The 27,123-nt window shown below is 45.6% G+C and overlaps 1 protein-coding gene across 1 annotated transcript in view; it reads left to right on the forward strand.

The window, feature by feature from the left end:
• Positions 1–600: 600 nt before the first annotated feature.
• LOC124594356 (outer dynein arm-docking complex subunit 4-like) overlaps positions 601–27,123 on the forward strand; it is a 109,271-nt gene continuing 82,748 nt past the window's right edge. The window contains exons 1-2 of the mRNA XM_047132724.1: positions 601–765; positions 841–1,311. Coding sequence (XP_046988680.1) covers positions 601–765; positions 841–1,311 — 636 coding nt within the window. The remainder of the gene's footprint in view (positions 766–840; positions 1,312–27,123) is intronic.

Raw genomic sequence — 27,123 nt, forward strand, 5'->3', positions numbered from 1 at the left:
ATAGTCACCAGTTGGATGCATTTACGCTCGTAAGACGCATATGTTGTATAAGGCTTTGAAATAAAACTTTTAACTAGATACCAGCTTACTTTACGGAGTTGTTCGCGTAATTGCCGTGTGATCTGGCTACTCAAACACATTTTCAAATCGCCGACAGAAGAGGTACTGTATGAAAAAGTGTCAACTAAGGTGATCAAAATGAGGTACTATTTCATATACAACTCGCATGAAGTGGTCTAAGGAAGTATTGATTTATACAAGTCTGACGTTCTCGCTTTGCACTCTTGTCGTAGGTGCCTAAGCACTCATTGAAACATTTGTACATATATCGAGTTAGCCTGGAGAGACATTCTGACTACTTTGCCTATGTAGAGCTACTGACTTTTCGAGCATTCTGAGAGACACTTACTGGCTACCACGAGTGACTGTATTGCGCTCTGAACTGTTATGTGCTTCTGAGACCGAATAGATTGCCTGAGACACAGAAAATATCGTTGGCGAAATTCGAGAACCGGCAAAGCACAGAATTAGTCAAGCAGGAGCTCTTCCGGCGTGACTTCAGTGCTTACTGAACCTCGAGGGGTGGGGGAGAGCGTCGCTATGGGGGAGCCCGCCACCGCCGTGAGCCAGCTGCTGGGAGCGACCCGCGAGGCGCAGCTGCTGCAGAGCTTCTTGGGGGTCAGCCTGGCAGCCGACACCAACGAGGCTGCCGTCGGCGTCGACAAGAAGAGGGCCGTCAGCTTCAAGAGGGCGGCCGCCGCCGCGGTAGCGGTGTCGGCGCCGCCCCCGCCGCCGCCAGACGCAGCAGCGCCTTCCATACCCACCGCTGTGGTGGACCAGTCCACAGAAGACCAGGTGGAGGAGGAGGAGGCGGAGGAGGAGGTGGAACGGCCGAGGGCCCGCCGTCCCGCCCGTCGTAGACCGGGCGCAGTCCTCCGTCGGCCGCCCCCGCCGCCCCCTCAGCAGCAGGAGCAGGCGTCGTCCCGCAAGGTGCTGAGCCCGTTCGCGCAGATCCTGCGCGAGATCAAGCTGCGCACGCTGCACCAGCAACAGTCGCGGCCCCGACAGCGGCGGACGCGCGCCGCGCCCTACGAGGAGCTGTACACCGACAAGGACCGCGCCGCCGCCGTCAGCATCGGCTCCGACGACATCAAGGCCTCGCTCAAGGAGAAGAAGAGCAAGGAGCGCGCCGGCGACGCCGGGGGAGCTGCCGCCGGGGGCGTGTCGGCCGACCCGGGCACCCTGCTGGCGCTGGCCAGCCGCGAGATGAGGGCGGGCAGCCCGCGCGTCGCGCTGCGCTTCGTCCACAAGGTGCCCACCTCACCTCACCTCACCTCACTCCTCACATCACCTCACCGGGCCCTATTTCTGTCTTAGAATTTTTAGCATATTGCAGCCCTGTCAGAAACTGCGGTAGACTAATATTTTGAAGAATCAGCCTCAGTTGCGAAAATTTTCTGGTCTTTACCAGGTTTCGGCTACAATAATCTAGCCTTCTTCAGAAGCATAAAATTACTATAACATCCCAGAGTAAGGCACAGTCAATTCGATATGGTACCACGGTACTATTGGTTTTAATTTTAATGTTGACTGTGCCTTATTCTGGCATGTTATAGTAATTTTATGCTTCTGAAGAAGGCTAGATTAATGTAGCCGAAACCTGGTAAAGCCCAGAAAATTTTGCGCAACTGAGGCTGATTCTTCAAAATATTATTTCTGTCTTGCCACGTACCATGCACTCCACTCGAGGGTTGTCCAGAAAGCAACGCATCGCATTTTTTCTACAATTCTTTATTTAACATAATGAGAATTACACACACGAAGAAATGGTATTTGATCTACACACGCTATTTTTCCACATAATCTCCATCCCGTTCTATGACCTTCTCCAAGCTCGAAACAAGGGCGTGTGTGCCCTGTCGGTACCAATTCTTGTCCTGGTGGCGGAGTCAGAGCTTCCCTGTGAGAATCACCTCCTCATCCTCCTCGAAATGTCTTTCGCGAATGGCATCCTTTAATGGCTCAAACAAATGGAAGTCAGAAGGGGCTAGGTCAGAGCTGCAATGCGGATGGGGTAAACACTGTTCAACTCAATTTCGCGATGTGTTCAGCAGACCTCATACATGTATGGGGCCGAGAGTTATCTTGTTGCAGAAACACATCCCTTGAATGAGATTTTCACTCTGCAGCGGAGTGTGTGCTGATATGAAACTTCCTGGCAGATTAAAACTGTGTGCCGGACCGAGACTCTAACTCGGGACCTTTGCCTTTTGCGGGCAAGTGCTCTACCATTTGAGCTACCCAAGCACGTCTCACGCTCCGTCCTCACAACTCTACTTCTGCCAGTACCTCGTCTCCTACCTTTCAAACCTTACAGAAGCTCTTTAGCGAACCTGCAGAACTAGCACTCCTGAAAGAAAGGATATTGCGGAGACATCGCTTAGCCACAGCCTGTGGGATGGTTTCCAGAATGAGATTTTCACTCTGCAACAGAGTGTGCGCTGATATGAAACTTCCTGGCAGATTAAAACTGTGTGCCGGACAGAGACTCGAACTCGGGACCTTTGCCTTTGGCGGGAAACTGCTCTACTATCTGAGAAGAGCTTCTGTAAAGTTTGGAAGGTAGGAGACGAGGTACTGGAAGAAGTAGAGCTGTGAGGACGGGTCGTGGGTCGTGCGTGGGTAGCTCAGATAGTAGAGCACTTGCCCGCGAAAGGCAATGATCCCGAGTTCGAGTCTCGGTCCGTCACACAGTTTTAATCTGCCAAGAAGTTTCAAAACATATCTTGGTTTGCTGTGGCGTTGAAGTCGCCGGACGCACGTCTTGAGTTTTGTTAACGTGTTGACATATGCCTCGGAATTAATGGTACCGCGTCTTGGTATCAGATTAACGAGAATCACACTTCCACAGTCCCAGTACACGGTGATCATGACCTTACCGGTGGAATCAGTTTCTTTGAAGTCTTTATTCCGTGGGGAGTGGAAATGCCGCCATTCCGTGGACTGTCGTTTTGTTTCGGGCTCAAAATGGTCACAATCCGGGACAAGAAGGCCTCCCCCTCAGCTTCAAAACTCTGCAACAAATCAAGACAAATGTTTTTATGTGCGATTTGTGATCCACCGTTGGACACCACGGGACCCATCTAGCACACATTATTGAATATTCAAGAGTGCGGGTAATTGCATGAACACTTCCCTTGCTCATTGACAGATGCAACGCCAATTGTCGAGTCCTAATGCATCTGTCCTCTCGAATGACATCAGATCGCTGCAACAGGACAGGTGTCACAGCCGTGGATGGTCACCCAGGCCGCTGTAAATCGTGGAACACCGCCGAACCGCCTTCTGATGACCTCACGCTCAGTGCCCAGCGACTAAGTGTACGTCTGTCGACAGCAGATGCTCCACTGACTTTGCACGTGTGTTTGTGAATACTCCCCACATTTCTTTTTCTACAGTGAGAAACAAAATGACGGCACGTTGCTTATAGTGTACATCATCTACAGACGCCATTTTGAAACTGTCCGGCTGCTTCCCTATCTGTCCGAAGTGGCGAAAACCTGGCGCACTCACTCAGGAGACTTCAAATAATACGTGTGTAACGTTCCGCATTCGTAACATTGTCTTCGGGTGGAAAAAAAAATGGTGCATTACTTTCTGGGCAACCCTCGTATTTTCTTCATATCGTGAATGATAAGTCCGCTATAGTTGTAAACAATCGTGTTGCAATTCATGTGTCCCATCTTCAGGTGCATATTAAAATGGAGTTCACAAAGGATACATAACTAAGATTAAAATAGGTTAAAATATGTTAAAGCAGTGGATCCATATTACATGGCATGCGACGGGATATTCTCTTCAATCCTAGGTCTGCCAGACGCCTGTCACAGGGGAGGACAATGGTCCGGGCTGAGCGGCGCGCCACACGTGGATCCGCGTGAAGACAGATTTGGGTTGTGCTTGGTACGTGTCTGATGGGTGTCAATGCAGCACTGTATCCGAAAGGCTATCTGTCTATCTTCATGCAGATCCGTAAGTAGCGCGGCCCTAAGCACGGACCGTTGTTCTCATCTGCAACGGGCTTTCTGGCTGACCTGTGTTTAAATAGGACATCCTCATGCTTGTCATGTACTAGAGATCCATTGTTTAAGCATTTTTTAACCTATTTCAGTCTCAGTTAAAATATCTTAAAATAGTTTATCCCTGGTATATGGCATGGAACAAGACATTCTCTTCAATCCTAGGTCCGTCAGGAAGCCTCTCACAGAGGAGGACAACAGTCCACACTTAGGGGCACGCCACACATGGAGCATAGGCCGTTGTGATCGAGCGGTTCTAGGAGCTTCAGTCTCGAACCGCGCAACCGCTACGGTCACAGGTTCGAATCCTGCCTCGGGCATGGATGTATGTGGTGTCCTTAGGTTAGTTAGGTATAAGTAGTTCTAAGTTCTAGGGGACTGATGACCTCAGATGTTAAGTCCCATAGTGCTCAGAGCCATTTGAGCCATTTGAACCACACATGGAGCCACATGAAAACAGCTTTGGTTTGTGCTTCATGTGGATCTGATCGGTGTCTATGCAGCACTCGGTACGAAAGGCCGCCTATGTGTCTGCATGGAAATCCGAGTGTAGCTCGCCCCTAAGCCCTGACTGTTGTCGTCCTATGCGAGAGACTTTCTGACAGACCTGGGATTGAAGAGGATATCCTATTGGTTCAAAAATGGCTCTGAGCACTATGGGACTTAACTGCTGAGGTCCTCAGTCCCCTAGAACGTAGAACTACTTAAACCTAACTAACCTAAGGACATCACACACATCCATGCCCGAGGCAGGATTAGAACCTGCGACCGTAGTGGCCACACGGTTCCAGACTGAAGCGCCTAGAACCGCTCGGCCATTCTGGTCGCCGATATCCTATTGCATGCCATTTGGCAGGGGTGCATTGTTTTAACATATTTTAGCCTACTTCATCCTTAGATGTGCATCCTTTGTGGACTCACATTTTAAAATGCTCCTGAGCATGGGACACATTTTCTGAAACTGGGTCCTGCTTTCCCTTTTAGAAATAAATAACTTTTACAAATGTAGCTGATTGTATCGTTGGTGGCGGATAACAGTTGTGGATGTCCCGTGAAGAGACAATCTGCTCATCCATCTTGACGCATAGCGCACTAGCTAGTGAGCCAAAGAAGGTGAGCCACATCTGGACCGAATCTGCAGTGTGGATTGAAGCTCCTTGATTCGGTGCACTCACTTGTGTAAGTGTGGCAACTAAGTTTTTCACGACGGAGTCCTCGGATAAAAAGTTCTTTATTAACTTGCAGCGCCAAATTTGGGTAAAATCCCAAACTTCCGTGGCTGCCTCCATCATCGTCGTCAGAAGCCAAATCTGATGTCGTGAAAGTGGCGATGATCCCATATTTATGCCTAAAGGACTGCATCTGACTATTTGTTTTCTGTTTTGTTTCTTTATCATTATTTCAGTTCACCTCAAAGGGTGGGCTGGCAGAATATAAAACCTTTCTCCAGACAAAGGTTATACAACTTTCACAGATGTTTCAGAATACATAAAAACAGATGATAATGAATATTTTTTTTAAATACACACACTGGTGAATATTATTGACACAATGAAAAAGAAATACGAACATCAGCCACACTGGGACGTGGAAATTATTTCATTGGTGACAAATGAAAATTTATGTTGGGTCAGGACTCGGACCCGGAATTTCCGCCTTGCATGAGCAGTCGCCTCAACTGCTTTGCCCATCTGAGTGCACTTCACATTCAACCTTAATTTCCAACTTGTCACACATTTCTTCCATAGGTCCCCCATGTCCATTTACCTCATAGCTTACACCAACTTGCTTGATTCTCTCAAGAGGTCGGACCTAGGGTGCATCCACACTGAAGATAACGTGAATGCTGTCAAGGTTTAGATATTACTATTACATGTGTGGTGTCTGTTCTTTCAGACAACATAGTGTAATAGTAATATGTAAGCTTTGACGGCATTTCATGATATTATGTCTGACATGTCTCACCTCTTGGAGGAATCATGCAAGATGCTGCGAACAATGAGGAAAATGGACAGGACATACTTAGGAAGTATTGTGTGACAGGTTAGAAATTGTGTTGGATGTGAACCGTACTCACATAGCTGAAATGTTAAGGCAACTGCTCGTGTTTAGTGGGAAATCCAGGTTCGAGTCGCGACGCAGCACGAATTTTCATTAGCAGCCATTAAGCTATTCTAACGCCCTAATGCAGTTCACGTCGGTATTTCTCTTTCCTCATGTAAATATACAGCCACAGAATCATGACAGTGTGGAGCCTGTACTGGACGTGTCCAAAAGAACAGACACCTCACATATAACAGAAGTAGTAGTGACTATTTTTACATAAAATAGACGACAATAAATGAAGATTTTAAAAACTTCGTAGGTGATATTACAGATAAAATATTATTACTGATGAGTAAGTGAACAATGCTATAGTGTAATGGTGATGCATGTAAATTTTTATCATCGTGAAAGGAGGTGGAATGATGTGTATCACTATGGGCCATAACGAATGGCAGGTAAAAACTAAGTGAGCGAGGAGGAGAAAGGCCATGGGAGAAAGACGGGTGGTGTGAGGTGGAGCGTTGTGCCTGTGGTTGGAAAGAGGGGTATTTATCGGGACGGATTTCGTCATTGGGTAGTGGGAGTTGCTAGAAAATCTGGGGGAAGAGTATGAATAAGGCACTACAGTGCATGTGAGGTGGAATATGGATGTAGTGCGGCAGCAGGGCACCTAGATTGGTGGTAAGTGGGGGAGATATTGGCTGCAGGAACTAGGATTTTGCGATTAATGTACTAGATTCAGAGATGCTCTGTGAAGCGAAGAAGGTGTGCAAAGTGGATGAGTTGGTTCAGGTTGCACGTTGGAGAAAGTAGGCGGATGAGGAAGGCCAGGCAGAATGCATGTCCTTCCAGGGTGTCAAGGGAGAAGTAGAATTTAGGGAGACAGAGATCCAGGCAACATTGGCGTAGGTGAGTACGAGGGTTGTAGAGCTGAGGATAATGGTAGAAAGACGTAGACCCACGTGTGGCCTGCTGGTAGTGGCTCACAGATAAAGAAGTAGAGAAACAAGCTTAACTGGGAGAAAATAGGCGCACTGGCATTAGGGATGGTCCGGGTTTGGGTTGGTACACAGTAAGAGATGCGGGGAAGGACAGGAAGGTGATCACTCCCAGTAGGAACCAAGGCTTCTGCTGAGGTGTGCCTTAAGAGGTTAGGGGAGGCATTGGGGATAGTATCTGAGCTAGTCCGGGTGTGGACAGAGGCGTGGATTTTGTGAACATTAGGGTTCTTGATAAACTGACGCTGTTTTTCTGCGCGTGTGCGGCAATACAGGTTAAGATAGGTAGTGATTATCTATGTGGTAAAGATTTGGACCACACGGGTTAGAAAACTGTAAGAGATAGAACGAATGCGGCAGAGAAAGATGGCGAAGATGAGGTGTTCAGTTGGATAATTTAGGAGTGGATGAGAGATGTAATTCAGTCTGGAACCGCGCGACCGCTACGGTCGCAGGTTCGAATCCTGCCTCGGGCATGGATGTGTGTGATGTCCTTAGGTTAGTTAGGTTAAGTAGTTCTAAGTTCTAGGGGACTGATGACCTCAAATATTAAGTCCCATAGTGCTCAGAGCCATTTGAACCATTTGAGAGGTGTAAAGGGTATTACTGAGATGGTCAGAAGGCTGCTCGGTCATTGGCAATGGGATTGGGATTATCGGCGCAACCCAGTCGGATGGTGTGTGTACGAAGATGTTTATAGGAGCAGAGAGACTGGTTTTTGGTATAGGATATTGTATGTTTGTAGTATGTATGCTGCTCCATTTTCAATCAGACAGGGAGGCGTTTCGAACCGATCAAAAATGAAATGGGCTTGATCTTCGAATTAGCCGTGGTATGCATCTCATTGGGTGGATTACGTCATAATGACATCTCGGAAATGGGGAGTGTTAATGTGATACCATCTATGTCCATATATTGCATCACCGTCACTAGCATCGGCCTGTAAATTACGAGAAGCGTTCCTCTGTGCTCTTTCTTTATCCAAAGCACTCTTCCATACATTGCCAGGAGTATAGTGTCGCGTCAGAATGCTAGAAACTACAGTGGAAAAATCAAAGTTTCGGCGACAGTTACAGTACTGTTGTACTGTTGTACTTTAGCTATGTGTAGTAGCTTGTATTTGTCATAGCTGATCGCTGTGCATGACGTTGCATCACAGTTTTGAAAGGTCGTCATTAATATTGGTCACTTGAGGCGGAAGAAGCGGGAACATTGTTATAATAGGCTGCTGCGATAGATGGAGAAGAGATCTGCTGTTATCTATGGCTTCTGGCTTTGTTTGCTGTGGTTGATGGTCATCGGCTGGTGAGGCTTGGTCTCGTATTTTCCTCCGGCTGGACGCAGGCCGAGGCAGTTACTCGCCGGTAGCGCTCGCGTTACGTGCCGTTGGTGCGGCGTGTTGGACTCTGAGGGTTGGCAGCCACGATGGGGAAAGCTTGTATCCATCCTCTCTGTTCATTTTGTTAGGGTATTTTGTTATTGCTATAGCTTCTGTGATCTTGCGTTTCGTCAAGATCGGCTCCTTAGCAATTACGCGGGTTTCGTTAAACTGGATTACCTTTCCCCCATCTTGTCGGTGTTTGGCCACTACAAACTTGCTGTGCTGCCCCAGACGAACTCGTGTTCTCGTATGCGCATTGGTATCGGTCTGACGGTGTCACCGATGTACACGCCTCCACACTGACAGTCCATCCTTGTATACGCCTACAGCGTGTAAAGCATCTGTCTTTGTCCTTGCGCCTGCTGTGGTAGACAGGATGGACACCAACAAGGGGAAAGAGTTTACCAGTCCTGTCATTGACGTTTTTCACGTAAGGCAAGCACGTTGCTGGCAGCAATTTTTCAATTTATTCCCTAACTCGCTTCCTTTTGTTTGTGACCATGGCTGTTTGGATCGATTTATGGTTGCAGCCATTGGCCATAAACGTTGTACGCAGCCTCTTGAGCTCTTGTGTTATGTTTTGAGCAACACTTTGGCACTGCGCACAGATGGCCAAAGAACGTATAACTGAGTCGTTCTGCGCTGGGTGGTGGTTGGTTTGGGCGTGCAAATACCCATATTTCATGTTTAATTGGGCGATACCTCTTCACCTTTAGAACTTTAATAGTAGTGTTTTAATTATCCATATGGTCTTATGGGGAGCGGCCTGTGCAATAGGTGATCGGGTTCAGATCTGATGGTATGACAGGGGTGTGCTTAAAGCTCAACTATAGTCCCACAATTTGATTGCACTAGTTTAAGTGATGAGATTACCTTCTTTTCTCCCAAAATCTCTTCATTTCCTTTCTCAATTTCTCCTATGTTCTTCTATACAGCCTCTGTTGGTGTCATTTCCCGATTTATCTGCAGACTGATGGTTCTGTACTGGTGGTGTGACTGCAGATCTGTTCCGCGCAGTGTGACCTATTGTAGCAGTTTCCTGAAGATCTTGTCCAATTTCATTAAGCCAATGGCCCTGAACTTTCATTTAGATGACAAGACCGAGAATTTTATTTTATTTTGTTGTAATTTTGGAATTTACACAATCTCCCTTTAATTCTCAGTTTAAATGATTTAGGATGATTTCTCCTGGGGAACTGATATATTTAGCCAAATTCAGCTACAACAGGTTGTCCATCAATGTGCCCAGTAGTTTCCCCCGTGTAAAGAGTATTAAATACGAGATTTGGAGTGCCATTTTGGCAGCAGTATTGTTATTGTTATTCATGTTTTTAATCTACTCCCTGAAGATATAGGCGAGCTACTTGCGTGCTTCTTAATGCTCTGCGCAGTATTCAAGATAACTGAGTGTCATTTAGGCGAAAAATGTCCTCATACATTGACTGTAAATTCTTCTCGGTGATTAGGCCTCATCGTATTCAATTTTTTTACAAAAGTTGAATTTTCGCACTCTCTTCTGGGATCTTCTTCTGGTGCCCCAAGGCGGCTGAACACTGTGTACAGAAGGGTGTTTTTCCATGCTTTTCCCAAAGAAGTGGAGTCACTGGGTAAGAGCTCCGCAGCTGCTCATTGATGTTCAAAAATGTTCAAATGTGTGTGAAATCTTATGGGACTTAACTGCTAAGGCATCAGTCCCTAAGCTTACACACTACTTTTCCTAAAGTATCCTAAGGACAAACACACACACCCATGCCCGAGGGAGGACTCGAACCTCCTCCGGGACCAGCCGCACAGTCCATGACTGCAGCGTTTGAGACCGCTCGGCTAATCCCGCGCGGCTCTCATTGATGAGCAGTCATCATTGGGAAGTACTGACAGCTGGTAATCAATGACGATCGACCACCTGTGGTGGCTGAAACATTTTACCCAATAAGTCCATCATATTTTATAAGTGAAAGCGACACTGATATTTGGCAATGTGATCCAGAGAAAGATCCTAGGAGAGGAGTCGCAACGTTGAGATTTGGAGAACACGTTTATTAGTTGAGATACATCAAGTGGCAGAAAATTTTAAAGTGCAATGTCCACCCAACCGCGTGTTTGCCTTTACATATGGGGTAATCAAATGAAAATGTGACAGAAAGGATAAGTAAGAAATCTCTTCATTATTAGTTAAGTAATCGCCACAACTGTTAATATATTTATGCCAATGTGAGCCAAGATTGTCAATGCCCTCATAAAAAAATGTTTGTGGTTGTCTATGGAATCATGATTGTATCCAGGCGTGCACGTCTTTGCCAGAAACAAATCGAAGGCTACGAATGTCTTGCTTCGCTCGAAAAATACGGAAATCGCATGTGGAGAGACCAAGACTGTATGAAGGATGTGTAGGGGCTTCCCAGCGAAACCTCCGCAGCGGATCCACATGTTGGCAAGGTTGTTTTGGCTACTTCGGGAATTTGCATTCAAGAAAAACAGCCACTGCATTTGTGCTGAGGTCCTCAGGTGCACAGCGTCCATTCCAGTGGATCCGTACCCAAAGACTGGAAAGTTGCACAGGTCACACCAATATTCAAGAAAGGTAGTAGGAGTAATCCACTAAATTACAGGCCCATATCGTTAACGACGATATGCAGCAGGATTTTGGAACATATATTCTGTTCGAACATTATGAATTACCTCGAAGAAAACTGTCTATTAACACACAGTCAACATGGGTTTAGAAAACATCGTTCTTGTGAAAAACAACTAGCACTTTATTCACATGAAATGTTGCGTGCTATTGCCAAGGGGTTTCATATCGAGTCCGTATTTGGATTTCGGGAAGACTTTTTACACTGTACCACACAAGCGGATTGTAGTGAAATTGCTTGCTTATGGAATATCGTCTCAGAAATGTGACTGGATTTGTGATTTCCTGTCAGAGAGTTCACATTTCGTAGAAATTAACTGAAAGTTACGGACTAAAACAGAAGCGATTTCTTGCGTTCCCCAAGTTCGTGTTATAGGCCCTTTACTGTTCCTTATCTATATAAACGATTTGGGAGACAACCTGAGCAGCAGTCTTTGGTTGTTTGCAGATGACGCTGTCATTTATCGACAAATAACGTCATCTGAAGATCAAAACAACTGCAAAACGATTTAGAAAAGATTTTTGAACGGTGCGAAAAGTGGCAGTTGACCCTAAATAATGAAAAGTCTGAGGTCATCCACATGAGTGCTAAAAGGAACTCGTTAAATTTCGGTTACACGATAAATCAGTTTAATCTAAAAGCCGTTAATTCAACTAAATACCTAGGTATTACAATTCCAACAATTTAAATTGGAAGGAACACACGGAAAATGTTGTGGGGAAGGCTAACCAAAGACTGCGTTTTATTGGTAGTACACTTGGAAAATGTAGCAGATCTGCTAAGGAGACTTTCTACACTACGCTTGTCCGTCCTCTTTTAGAATATTGCTGCGCGGTGTGGAGTCCTTACCAGATAGGAGTAACGAAGTACATCGAAAAAGTTCAGAGAAGGGCAGCACGTTTTGTACTATCAGGAAATATGGAAGAGAGTGTCACAGAAATGATACAGGATTTGGGCCGGACATCATTAAAAGAAAGGCGTTTTTCGTTGCGAACGAAGCTTCTTACGAAATTTCAATCACCAGCTTTCTCCTTCTAATGCAAAAATATTTTGTTGACACCGACCTACAAAGGGAGAAACGACCACCACGATAAAATGAGGAAAATCAGAGTTCGTACGGAGAGATATAGGTGTTCTTTCTTTCCGCGAGCTATACGAGATTGGAATAATAGAGAATTGCGAAGGTGGTACGATGAACCCTCTGCCAGATACTTAACTGTGATTTGCAGAGTATCCATGTACATGTAGATGTAGATGATGGTCTAGTATAAAATCTGTTATTCTATGTCAGTATTCAATGTGTTTTACTTTGTGAAGTCGTTCCAATCACTTTCTTAAGTGTGCTAATGAATAGTGTATCACAGGGTTAAAATGCTCATCAGTAAAATCAGTTTACAGAAAGAGACGATAAATAAGGCCTATATCCTTGCTACTGTTCTTTAACAGGGTTTGTTTGAGAAGGCGAAGAATAAGAGAGTACAGACAGATCTCTGAATCTATAATTTGTTTTCATATCTGTGGTCCGGCTTCAGGAGAAGGTCATCAACATGAAATAAAAGAAAATGAGGCACGTACAGGGCATAAAGGGGTGTTAGGAACAGCAGATATCTGTTATGATTTAACAAAGCATGTTACTGTGTGGACCATATTTACTTGTGATTAAATTGGAAAATTTTAGGATTAGGGAAAAATAAACGGTTATTAGTTTCGTATCTAGAAAACAGCAGACAGAAAGCTGTCCCTCAGTGTCAACATTCAGCGGATAGGTTTGGTTCTGACTGTCGTGTTGTAAAGTGGGAGGTGAAGCCAGTCACAGTGTTTTGGATCAGGTGCTTTTCTTAACACGTATCGGTGATATGACCCTAAACAAGGCGGGTGATTCATTATTTTCTTTCTGCAATGACTCTGAAAGACGCGGAATGCAATTTACATAACTTAGCAAATAGGGCAGTGAATAACGCTAGAACTTGTTTCTCAGAAAATATATCAAAGCTTGGCTGGAAAAGACACAGTGCACACAGTTTCTCAAATGGAACTGTCAGAGAAGCGAAACTGTTTCATCATGTAGTGAAATAATCGGCTATATCAAACTATTTAAATTTTTAGGACTGAAAAGCTCTCTTAAAATTATCATATTCCAGATATTGTACAGAATACTCTCCACAAACCCTGACGCTGAAACGTGGATGCTTACGTTATGTACATTTATTTAACTATACTGTAAGGTATATAATTATTATACGTGGGTATATACTTATAAAGAGGTGAAGACGGCGTTGCGACGGGAAGGGCATCCGCCGGCTCGAGTGGCCGAGCGGTTCTAGGCGCTACAGTCTGGAGCCGCGCTGCTGCTACGGTCACAGATTCGTTTCCTGCCTCGGGCATGGATGTGTGTGATGTCCTTAGGTTAGTTAGATTTAAGTAGTTTTAAGTCTAGGGGACTGACGACCTCAGATGTTAAGTCCCATAGTGCTTAGAGCCTTTTGAACCATTATTTGAAGGGCATCCGGCCACACCCTGAAATCAATCGTGCTAAATCAGCTTATTATCAGGCCGACCGCGTGTAGGTAGAAATATAACAGCTGATTTTTCCCAGTACGAGACCAGTAACTGCGTTCTTGTTGTGCTCTCGTCCATTTATTTTTGAGTCAGAACTTTTGTACGTCTCTCACGGAATCTCGCCCTCGGCCAAATATATAAACCGAAATTTCTAGGTGAGAATGAAGAGTTTCTTGCCATATAAGTTCATATCAGGTTCATGTAAGTTCTAGAACAATTTATAGTACTATGCTCCATTTGTTAACATTAAATAAATCATTAATTAATCCGTAATAATGACGAATGAGCTCTAGGGCTATGTATTATTACATTATTTGAGGAAATACACTAACCATGTGAGTGCCTGCTTTATTTTTTCAAATAATTAAATAATTCATTTGTTGTACTAGCTACCCAGCGATCTACAACTCTCGCCGGCCGTAGTGGCCGAGCGGTTCTAGGCGCTTCAGTCTGGAACCGCGTGACTGCTACGGTCGCAGGTTCGAATCCTGCCTCGGGCATGGATGTGTGTGATGTCCTTAGGTTTGTTAGGTTTAAGTAGTTCTAAGTTCTAGGGGACTGATGACCTCAGATGTTAAGTCCCATAGTGCTCAGAGCCATTTGAACCATTTGATCTACAACTCTGCACGCTAGAAAATCTCAAATACCCAACAAACAGTGGAGTACACTGAATCGATCGGGAAAATACTATAAATTCCTAAAGCTCAGCATTCATTTTCAGACTGACGTTGTTAGTTTTGTGGTTTATATCACGCACTGACTGGAACATCCAAAAATACGCTTATTTGTTATCAGTTGATCGCTGTTTTGTATTTCAAGTCGACAAGTTTCGCGCAATGTCGCCCACCTTCAAATAATATCTCGTAGTTACACAATAACCTATCCTGATTACATAGTAACCTTCTGTAATGGAACTGCCAGTTCACTGTGAGGTACTTATAGTTCAAAGAGGGAAAGTTTTTCTGTAACTACGAGATGGGATCCGAAGACGGGTGGCGTTAGCCGCCGGCCGCTGTCACCGAGCGTTTTCGGCGCTGCAGTTCGGAACCGCGCTGCTGCTACGGTCGCAGGTTCGAATCCTGTCTCGGGCATGGATGTGTGTGGTGTCCTTAGGTTCAAGTAGTTCTATATCTGGGGGACTGATGACCTCAGATATTAAGTCCCATAGTGCTTAGAGCCATTTTTTTGCCATTAGTCAAAATCGGTCATTTTTAAATAAGAAACATCTTTGAAGAGACAAAAAAGCCACCTTTGAGTAAATAAAAATCGCGGATATCCCCCTGTGACAAATACGTCCAGTTTTTGAAGTAGTTAAGCTTGTGCACTCAACAAGTACTGCGATGTCAACTACACATGTTTAACGTATTAGTTCGCCCTTTCATACGGCTCTTTTTTTAAATTTTGTACATTAATCCGACGACTACCTCAAGCATCGTGTGAATATCGCCGAAACTAGAAACGCCACGTCAGAATTCTGCGGACATGTTAAACTTCCAGGATATCTCTCTGAGGTATTTCTCTTTTTTCCGTACTGTCTTTCCATACAGCACACACATCAACTCCTCTGTTATCCAGTATTCTCTCGAACAACAGACATCGTTTTTCGTTTCTATGTAGCTGCGGTCGTGAAGGCTCAAGGGATGTCCATCGGCCGCCCTGTCACCCTCTGCCTTACGGCATCATCCTGATGTGATATGGAGGGCCATGTGGTGAGCACACCGCTCTCCCGGCAGTTTTGCCGACTTTCCAGACCGTAGAACTGCTGCTGCTCTATCAACTAGCTCCTCAGTTGGCACCACGAGGCTGTGTGGGTCCCGTTCCAGTGCCACCATCAAGGAAAATTTTTTGAAAGTACCGTGAGCTGAAGTCGCCTCTTCCGCATGTTAGCCATCTACAGTGACCGCTCAGCTACGGAGGCAGACTGGTCAGAACACGCCGGATGCATGGAAACGGAACAGTAATGGTCAAGTACACTTGCGTGAAATACACCTTGTGCTGTTTTGTCTTCCGTGTCCCCTACGGAAAACGCCGCAGAGTGAGCGACGTCGAGTAGTTGTGTCACAGGATCTGCGTTGAGGAAGAGCGGGGTTCAAACTCGCGACCGAATATCCAGGATTAAGTCTTTCGCGCCTTTCACTAATTCCCAGCACGTGGATGCCACGGTGGTTCAGCAAGCGATATCCTTCCGCGGCGTTGACCAATTCAGCTAGTTCTACTTGTAGTCGATTGTATGTTAAGCAGCGTTTTCGTAGCTTTCTTTCTCTGGGAACGATGTGCTGACGCGATTGAAAGATAATCTTCAGTTTAAACACATACGTAGCATACAAGTCCATTGTTGAGTACTTGAGGGGAAATGCATCGGAGGGTGTTTGGGAATTGAATAACAGGGCATCGGTTTGAACTCTGCTGTCTACGGCTTCCTGTATCTCGTGAGGTCCGCAGACATGTACATCAGCAGCTAACGAACGGCATCACTCATGGTGTACGTCAGCGTGTCGGTCGGTTTTACCCGTCTTGCAGTTTTATTAACAGCGTACATAGAGAATCAAGTGATTACCTGGTCACCCGATCAAGATAGCAGTTTGCGTATCGAACGACTTACAGAGTGAACAAAAAATATGATTTTGAGTGTTGTAATTATCGACCGAATTTAAAAATCTTTAATCATTGAGAGGTTGAAACTTCCTGGCAGATTAAAACTGTGTGCCCGACCGAGACTCGAACTCGGTTAATCTTACGTTAAAGATTTAACACAATAAGACAAGTATTAAAATTAGAAACTGTGTATGTGTCTCGAGATAGGTAATTCGTGGAGCGCGTATCACTCGCAAGGAATCGCTTGAGTGCGAGGTCGCCAGTTCAGTCTTTAGTAAGGTTCATTTGGCCCGCCCGCACGGCTTTGCGGAGTGGGAAGTAGCGCCTGGTCCCCGGCACGAATCCGCCCGGCGGACTTGTGTCGAGGTCCGGTTAGCCGGCCAGTCTGTGGATGGTTTTTAGGCGGTTTCCCATCCGCCTCGGCGAATGCGGGCTGATTCCCCTTATTCCTCCTCAGCTACACTATGTCGGCGATTGCTGTGCAAACAAGTTCTCCACGTATGCATACACCACCATTGCTCTACCACGCAAACTTTGGGGTTACACTCGTCTGGTGTGAGACGTTCCCTGCGAGGGGGGGGGGGGGGGGGGGGGGGGGGTTCACCGGGGACCGAACCGCACAGTAACCCAGGGTTCGGTGTGGGGCGGTGGAGGGGTGAAGTGGACTGCGTTAGCCGTTAGGGTGGTGGACCAAGCGGCTGCGCTGGGGACGGGGCCTCTGCGTCGTTTCTAGGTCCCCGGTTAACATAAAATACAATACAAGGTTCATTTGAAAGTGTTGTTTTAACAGTGACAAAAGTATTAGCTGCTAATGAGCCACCACATGCATCAGGAGGGCGACAGAAAAAGAGTGTGCGGGAGGTGCAGAGATAACATTCGATGTGATGTACGTATTACACTTCACAGAAAGGAAACCTTCGACACTAAAGAAATAGTCAGAATAAATCATTAACTTGCACCTCGAACACTGTATGAAAAACGTTGCGCCACAGTGATCCACAAGCGTTCGCACAGTCAAGATGGATAATTAAAATAGTGCAGCACGTTCATCTAGGTATCCTCTCTTAAACGATGCTTCTAGAATCATATTGGTGTAATGCGGTGAAGTGAATTGGTTAAATGTGGTGGCATCAACCAAATTCAGTGGAGCTTATCGTGAAACTGGCTATCTTTTAAAGCGTATCTGCAGATAGTTTGATAATATATTTTATAGGCATGAAGAATACAAGCATCCAGAGGCTGAATTTGTCCACTGGTTCCAGGTATTATGAACTGCGATGTCACACAGTTTTCAGAAGTATGATTTTTATACGCAGACCAGGAATCAAGAAAAAGCAAGCTACCTAGACCAGCTGTTAGCCAGTGCTCATATCTCAGTTATAGTTCTCAATGGCCACTTTTCCACTCTCGCTTACTGTGACGTAAATATTCCGTAGTCCCCTTGCAAGATCACGCACACGAGGAAGAATAGTATGGGACATAGCACCTCAAACTTCTCGCAGCACAATAACAACTTGCCAGCCAATTTATCATCCAGACTAAAAGTCGGCTTAATTGTATACGGAAGCTTTAAGACATTGATGTTAGTTGATATTGGTACATCTCTGTTGCTACCTCCAGCTTCCAGGGTTCCTTTCATATATGCATTTCCTCTTCAAATTCCGTTTGGTCAGAGTTGAAAAAAATTCCTTACTAAACGATGGGGTAAGTTTGCTTATCTCATTTACGAATTTTCGGTCTGATTCCGCTGTTTGCTATGTATCGTCAATTGACGATTCGTTTGAAACTTCGTTATCGTACGTTTTCCTGTTCTGTAGCGCAGTTGGAAGTTATGCAACCATCCACTACTTTCCTTGAAATTATTTAATCTATGGCTCGGGCAGTTTGATATGCATAACGCAGTAGGTTACTGTCATGCCCATCCTGTCGATTGTATCGAGCATCCTTCAAACGCACAAATACCAGTTTTTGTAACAAGTGCGATTTGTCTTCCTTTGAACATCCGTAGTTGTTCTAACGCACTACACTGTCATATTGCTGCGGACTTTGTTCATAATTGGTTTTTACGATGCTGTGGATGATCTTCTATGTACGTAATTACGTTTAGTATCCGCCTCCTGATCGACAAGGATGATGAACTACGTGGCTCTACACCTGATTCAGTATCATTTTCACTTGTTACGCACGTATCGCCATAATTGTACTGTCCGTGTACATTGTCCACTGACTCACCTAGCGGAAACATTAATATTTTATGTGCCACTTCTTGCTCACTTTCGATTAAGCAGTTCAACTAAGCTCCACAGCCTCATGCTGTGTTCACCATTGGATACTACAGGCCCGGCCCCTGTTGCCATTAGCAGCCAATAGTGTGGTTGCATAGTACACAATATGCGGGGCCTAGAATGCCTTAAACATCACTGGTCTATTGCGACCTCGCACTCAAGGGGTTCCTTGTCTGAATAAAATCATCCAATAATAGCGAATGAGAGCACTTAGCGACGGCCAATAAAATTTACCCATAATTTCAAACGTTTTCGAAACTTTTTTCTCGACGACATCTCGCACAAATTAATGAAAGGGAAGAAGCTAATAAGATCGCTTACTACATTTTCAGTGTTAGCCAGTTATACTTCAGCGTTAAGGATGACGTGTCAGTTTATTATTTCGTTGATACTAACTCCATTCGCAACACATTTTGAAAACAGTATCTATTTATGACACTGAATCTACCCGAAAAATTAAGTCATTGTGAGACACACAGTTTATGAGATACGAAGCCATAAACAATGAGATACGCGAAAAACTAGCTTGTATTTAATCGGAGCGCAAATTGTCCTGACCATTGTACTCCAGTGTTTGATAACGAGAGCACTTAACAACTTCCAACAAACTTTATACATAATTTCAAATTTTTTCTTAACTTCTGTCTCGCTTACAGACCCACAAAATAATTACGATTTTGCGTCTTCGACCATAAAGGTTCTACTTGCTTAACGTCAAATATTAAACCTATTAACTCATTCGTAAGGTAATCAGACATCTGAAACTGTTATGTACACGGAAGTTCGATTATCAAAAGAACCGGGGTGGGGGAGAGCTACTGGTTTCTGGTATAGTACAAACAACAGTTTGCAGGTTCCCGTAGTCCGATACAAGTCCCACAACATTTTTGGCTTTTTCAGTCGTTTGGGAGGCAGGCTATCCTGCTTCAGATCTATACACCTACTCCTCTTCATCGTATCTGAAAGTGTTTACCATATTCGCGGAAACGTTCTATATGTTTATAATTCTAGGATCTTGTTCTACGATCTTCCCGGCAGTCACAATAATATGGTCAGGTTCAAATGCAAATGACATCCTACGCTCGACTGCCATCCTGACAGACAGTACAGTTTCTGACGACGTGGACTCACTCTTAAGGTCGACGTGTTCCACTTGAAGGAGAACATGTAGGATTTTACGACCCGTCCACTTTGTGTAAGCTTTTCTCTGAGGAAAAATCGTATTTACAAATTCTCCATACTGTTCTCAGACACAGGTTTCAGCAACTGGAGATTTATGATTCGTTCAGTATGCAAACGACGACAAAAACACTTGTCTGGTAAACGTTTGTTTTCAGGTGTTTTGCTGTGAGCTTTATCTACTTTGCGGGTGTTTACATCCCGCTATAGCGGCAGCTCACGCGAACCCTGAGAACGTAGCGGCGAGAAGACCGGCGTAGCAGCGACCAGCACGAGCCATCCGCGACTGGATCCGACAGAGTAGGATGACCGGCGGGAACTGGCGTTCTGCGGCTCGCAGGTAATTGGCCAGCGAATGGGAAAGACTCACGCTAAGCTGGCGAGCAAAGGGTCGCGGAAGCAGGCGGCTCTGCCGCGTGGGGTATTTCCGTGTCAGTGACCTCTCTACGGAAAACGTGTTCTTTTGTGCTTCGGGAAACGGAAACCAGTAGGCGGACGAAAGGAACTTTCCGTCGGTGAAACATACTAATCGTTCCTCGCTATCTACCCTTAGGATGATGCAGAGTAGCTAGCACATGAATATTGTGTAAACTACCATCGTGACGGAAGAGAGACTATGGTTCATTGTTCTGTTGTCGAGGACGTTCTTAATTATTTACGATGCTATAAACAGACAGACCAATGAGGGAAAAAATACCGGTAGTTGAGGGGTCCAATAAACACAGACAGACATCTACAAAAAGATAACACATTAATAGGTTTATCAGAATGACAAATACTCCTATGGTAACACAAAAAAGGCGACGGCTTTTCGACTTATCTGGCAACTTCAAAGATATTTAAATCAAAATATTTTGATACGTCGGCGCTTTTTTACTTGTTAGTATTACTACCCATATCATGTATTGTTGTATGTTATCTGGCGATCTAGAAACGACGGAGAGGCTCCGTTCCCGCCGCAGCCGCAGTGGTTCACAACCCCACGACGACTACCGCAGTCCACTTCACCCCTCCGCCGCCCCACACCGAACCCAGGGTTATTGTGCGGTTCGGCCCCCGGTGGACCCCACCAGGAAACGTCTCACACCAGACGAGTGTAACCCCTATGTTTGCATGGTAGAGTAATGGTGGTGTACGCGTACGTGGAGAACTTGTTTGGGCAGCAATCACCGGCATAGTGTAGTTGAGGCGGAATAAGGGGAACCAGCCTGCACTCGCCGAGGCAGACGGAAAACCGCCTATAAACCATCCACAGACTGGCCGGCCCACCGGACCTCGACCCGAGTCCGCCGGGCGGATTCGTGCCGGGGACCAGGCGCTCCTTCCCGCTCCGGAATGCCGTGCGTTAGACCCCTCGGCTAACCGGGCGGGCATGTTATGTATTACAACGCATTGTGTTAAGGAATGCAATAAGGTACATGATGCCAAATCGTATAACATGACACATCCCATCATGCCATACAGGGTGACAACTGACACGTCGTACAATATGACACAACGTGTCATTAAAGTTTAGTATGCATTCATCCCGACTCAGGGCCACTTTATATTATAAATGCACCTCCATTCTCGGATACTTCCTATCGTAGATGCATTCGACTTTCCAGGAGCAAATAAGTTTGTATCTATTTGTTCTTACATCCCTCACCATACATGTTTCAAGGCGTGGATCTAAGAGAGCTTACTGCGCTGGGGAAGTAGGGTTAACTCGCGAAAAAGCGCCAACATCTCAAGATCTTTTGATTTAAGTGCCTTTGAAGCTACCAGATAAGCCGAAAAGCTAGTTCCTTTCCTTACATCCCTAACTCTACACAGGACATATTCACATTTCTTGTGCTACGCTAGCAGTATTTTTCATTCTGTTTCCCAGCTTTTACCCTACCATAATTTTGACATAAGACCGCCATAGCTTTGAAACCGATGTAGATTTATGTCGACTCGGGCGACAGCTGATCCGGTATAGGTTTTTTAAATCGTCTTTCGAACCATGGTGCTTACGTCGTGTCCACGGATTAAGGTTTCACAAACCAACAGAACGGCCATTATTTACATGTATTTGTCTACCTTCTTACAAAATTTTAACTAATTAACACAAATTTGAAACATAGAAATTGTGCGCGTAATAAACTTACAAAAAACTTTTTTTTTTTGTAAGTAAAATCCGAATAAAACTGGACTTTACGTGCTGCATTTAGCTCGACTTTAAATCATGGTATCTTGATAAGAGATAAAGATTATTGGATTAAAAAATTGATTTTGACTTTATACAATTTATCTTTCTTCGTGCAGAGTTTGAACCGATACGTACAAGTTTCAAGCATTGAAGTGGTGAATTGCAGAAACCTCCCAGAACCAAGATTCCTTCTGACGGTTAAAACCTTTATTACTCCAAGATCCGATACACCGATAGACCAAATTTGAACCATCAGTCTCGCTCCAGCCCGGAGTTATTTATGGGTAAGTGTTTTTGCACGTAGAATCCTTACCAATATTTTCGCACGTAAAATCCGAACGGTAGAGATACAAATGGTGCCATTAGCCGAGCATTAGTTTCAGCCAAATTAAAATCTTTTGCGAAAGGAATAGATTCGCACAATTTGCCTGGGGGCCAGCTGAGGTTCGTCGCTCAAACCTTACTTAATATGTGGCCGTGCGGTTCTAGGCGCTTCAGTCTGGAACCGCATGACCGCTACGGTCGCAGGTTCGAATCCTGCCTCGGGTATGGATGTGTGTGATGTCCTTAGGTTAGTTAGGTTTAAGTAGTTCTAAGTTCTAGGGGACTGATAACCTCAGATCTTAAGTCCCATAGTGCTCAGAGCCATTTGAACCATTTGAAGCTTACTTAATATACAAAAGCATAGCTGCAGTGAAACACGTTCGATGGCTATACAAATGGGCGCTGGTCCGGGCAAAAGCAAAAAGTATTCACCCCATGTTACTTCCGCGCCGTAACGATTTACAGTATGTACATTTAATAACTAAGCGAAACATAGCTTTTAATAGTGCAGGTTATTGGGTGGTGCTGAGTTATATACAAACACACCAACGAATGTTCCTGACAGTTTTAAACAGTCTTGAATTCTGACACAAGCCGCTAGTCTCTGAATATTAGTAATGGTTATTAGCGTCATACTAAATCGATGTATTTGCCTCACCGCAATCTTCCTTATTAACGCCGGCCGCGGTGGCCGTGCGGTTCTAGGCGCTTCAGTCCGGAACCGCGGGACTGCTACGGTCGCAGGTTCGAATCCTGCCTCGGGCATGGATGTGTGTAATGTCCTCAGGTTTAGGTTTAAGTAGTTCTAAGTTCTAGGGGACTGATGACCTAAGATGTTAAGTCCCATAGTGCTCAGAGCCTTATTAACGTTGATAAGTCTGTAAGTACAGAGAACCTCCATGGCGAAGCTGTGAGTGAGTCTGCTTACAAAGACGCGCTGTCTACATAGAGGTACAAGCCGCCAGGGCATATTATTTCAGCGTATTCTGGTGGTGGGTATGTGTGGTGTCCACCATCAGAGACCACGAGCAATGGAACAGCGAGACAGCCCGGCAGCACGCTGGCAGGATGTTTAAATGTGCCTTCTCCCGCGTAGCTGTGAGCAGCGCCTGGCGTGTCAGGCGCATTCAACGAGGATGATGTCGATACTGCAGTGACTTCTTATCGTCTACCTAATACCGATTTAGAAAAACCACATGTATGTATGGCTTACAGCCAACGGTTCAGTTTCAACAAAAAATTACCCTACCTATACGGTACTTGCGGTTGGTCTTGCACAGAATAGCGTGGCCACAAAGCAGAAAAGCGTTCCCGTCGTTGGCGCAGCGCGAGTCCACACCATTGTCCCAATAGAGCGGCCGTCTCTGTTGAGTGTCGCCTGTCAACCTGCGCTCTTCGACCGTCTGCGTTGCTACCTCTTTACTTCATAGCCTGGCTTTGCAGTCTTCCTGTATTGGAGGTGCAAGGAAACTTCTTCATAATCAGGCATGCGCGAATATATGCAGTGCCATTAAATTTATGTTTGGAAAGGCAAACTATAAAGTAAAAATCTCATTAAAAACTGCGAGAGAATTGCAGGATCCAATAACTATTCCAATAGATAGCATAGTTACAAATACTCCTCAAAGATTAACTAGTTTCCAAACATGGAAAAGATGAAGGAAATTACATTTGCATTTAATAGTAGCTTAGCATCCACTGCTTCGCTCTCATAAACTGTATGGTCTGCTCAGATTTTTTTGCCTTCCTTTAATTGAATTTTTATGTTGTTCACAAATTGCAACATCTTTTAAACTTTTCACGCCATAGAAGCATGGTCTTTACCGAATGTATTTTTGACTAAAGAGCGATTTTAGTAACTGGAGCCCAAGTTTTTTGTTAATCATGCCGGTTGCACTCTTGCGGTGATGTTTCTATAGAAACTTTCATCGTGTAACACATGTTTCTTAATGTCTAACCGAGAAGTGAAATACCCATTATCGTAAATTTAGCTTTAAAATATTTTTAATATAACAAAATATTTTGTCAAAAATTTTCATCCACTGTTTGAGCGGCTTAGTAATTGAAGTTCCAAAAAAAATGAAACACGTGCATTAGTCGCATTAATTCTGGATACTTTGTTGAAAATTTGATTAATTCTGAATCCCGAGATGTAAGCAAGATTTGGTATACTAAATTAATAAATTGCCCTTTTATGTTTTATTTGTGGTATGTCCAGCTGAATATTCATCATTTTTAGAGAATGTGACGCAAACGGCATTGCAGGAGGGGTAACATTGGTTCCCGTTAGATCACCGAAGTTACGCGTTGTCGGGCTTGGTTAATACTTGGATCACCGTCTGGGTCTTCAAAATGGCTCAAATGGCTCTGAGCACTATGGGACTTAACATCTGTCATCAGTCCCCTAGAACTTAGAACTACTTAAACCTAACTAACCTAAGGAAATCACACACATCGATGCCCGAGGCAGGAGTCGAACCTGCGACCGTAGCGGTCGCGCGGTTCCAGACTGACGCGTCCAGAACCCCTCGGCCACACCGGCCGGCCGTCTGGGTCTGCAGAGTGCTGTAGGCAAGTGGGGTGCACTCAGCCCTTGCGAGGCCAGTTGAGGAGCTACTTGTTGAGACGTAGCGGCACCAGTCACGAAAACTGACAACGGCCAGGAGAGTGGTGTGCTGACCACATGCCACTCCATATCTGCAACCAGTAACGCATAAGGGCTGAGGATGTCACGGCGGCCGGTCGGTACCGATGGACCTTCAAGGCCTGTTCGGGCGGTGTTTTTTTGCTTTTCTTTGTAGAATGCGATCTTATATTTTTTATTAAAAATGAAGAAATCGACTTAAGTGACAGCGCTTAAGAAATTTTGCTCTTTTACCTGCGTGTGCAGCTGTTTGTAATTTGGTCTGTTCTGACAAATAAATGTATAAAGCGTGTCATTATTGCTTTATCCAGTGACAAAGCCTCGTTCTGATCATTGTTGTATCTCTAGTAGTAATAATACACTCCTGGAAATTGAAATAAGAACACCGTGAATTCATTGTCCCAGGAAGGGGAAAATTTATTGACACATTCCCGGCGTCAGATACATCACATGATCACACTGACAGAACCACAGGCACATAGACACAGGCAACAGAGCATGCACAATGTCGGCACTAGTACAGTGTATATCCACCTTTCGCAGCAATGCAGGCTGCTATTCTCCCATGGAGACGATCGTAGAGATGCTGGATGTAGTCCTGTGGAACGGCTTGCCATGCCATTTCCACCTGGCGCCTCAGTTGGACCAGCGTACGTGCTGGACGTGCAGACCGCGTGAGACGACGCTTCATCCAGTCCCAAACATGCTCAATGGGGGACAGATACGGAGATCTTGCTGGCCAGGGTAGTTGATTTACACCTTCTAGAGCACGTTGGGTGGCACGGGATACATGCGGACGTGCATTGTCCTGTTGGAACAGCAAGTTCCCTTGCCGGTCTAGGAATGGTAGAACGATGGGTTCGATGACGGTTTGGATGTACCGTGCACTATTCAGTGTCCCCTCGACGATCACCAGTGGTGTACGGCCAGTGTAGGAGATCGCTCCCCACACCATGATGCCGGGTGTTGGCCCTGTGTGCCTCGGTCGTATGCAGTCCTGATTGTGGCGCTCACCTGCACGGCGCCAAACACGCATACGACCATCATTGGCACCAAGGCAGAAGCGACTCTCATCGCTGAAGACGACACGTCTCCATTCGTCCCTCCATTCACGCCTGTCGCGACACCACTGGAGGCGGGCTGCACGATGTTGGGGCGTGAGCGGAAGACAGCCTAACGGTGTGCGGGACCGTAGCCCAGCTTCATGGAGACGGTTGCGAATGGTCCTCGCCGATACCCCAGGAGCAACAGTGTCCCTAATTTGCTGGGAAGTGGCGGTGCGGTCCCCTACGGCACTGCGTAGGATCCTACGGTCTTGGCGCGCATCCGTGCGTCGCTGCGGTCCGGTCCCAGGTCGACGGGCACGTGCACCTTCCACCGACCACTGGCGACAACATCGATGTACTGTGGAGACCTCACGCCCCACGTGTTGAGCAATTCGGCGGTACGTCCACCCGGCCTCCCGCATGCCCACTATACGCCCTCGCTCAAAGTCCGTCAACTGCACATACGGTTCACGTCCACGCTGTCGCGGCATGCTACCAGTGTTAAAGACTGCGATGGAGTTCCGTATGCCACGGCAAACTGGCTGACACTGACGGCGGCGGTGCACAAATGCTGCGCAGCTAGCGCCATTCGACGGCCAACACCGCGGTTCCTGGTGTGTCCGCTGTGCCGTGCGTGTGATCATTGCTTGTACAGCCCTCTCGCAGTGTCCGGAGCAAGTATGGTGGGCCTGACACACCGGTGTCAATGTGTTCTTTTTTCCATTTCCAGGAGTGTACATTTAAATGCAAGGTTTCTTTAGTGTGAGCTAAGTTGAGACGGATGACGGTTGAAAACTTTGTCTCCTGTGCCGAAACGTTCTGATTGGTCAGCAAGAAAACTGAATAAGGCAGTAAAACTCCATGTGGCGATTATACATATGCAGAAATAGACAAAAAGTTGGGCTGAGATGCTACAGAGTCTGCTGAGAGGAAGATACCGTGTCGATCAAAACTGCTCCAAGAACCGACAGAAAATCAATGATGGCTAATCAAGACTTCAGGGGTTGAAGTTTCTGATAGAAACTTTGCGAAAATGGTTTGTGATGGAGGACTCCGAGGAAGTCTTATCGAAACAAAATGCACAGACAGAAACGTGCGCAAAGGGCATTACCAGTGGAACAGAATTCATTTGCGATTGACGCGACTAAGATCAGCATCTTTTGGAGTGATGGAGTTAAGTT

This window comes from Schistocerca americana, chromosome 2 (genome assembly GCF_021461395.2).
Source record: "Schistocerca americana isolate TAMUIC-IGC-003095 chromosome 2, iqSchAmer2.1, whole genome shotgun sequence".
Lineage (NCBI taxonomy): Eukaryota > Metazoa > Arthropoda > Insecta > Orthoptera > Acrididae > Schistocerca > Schistocerca americana.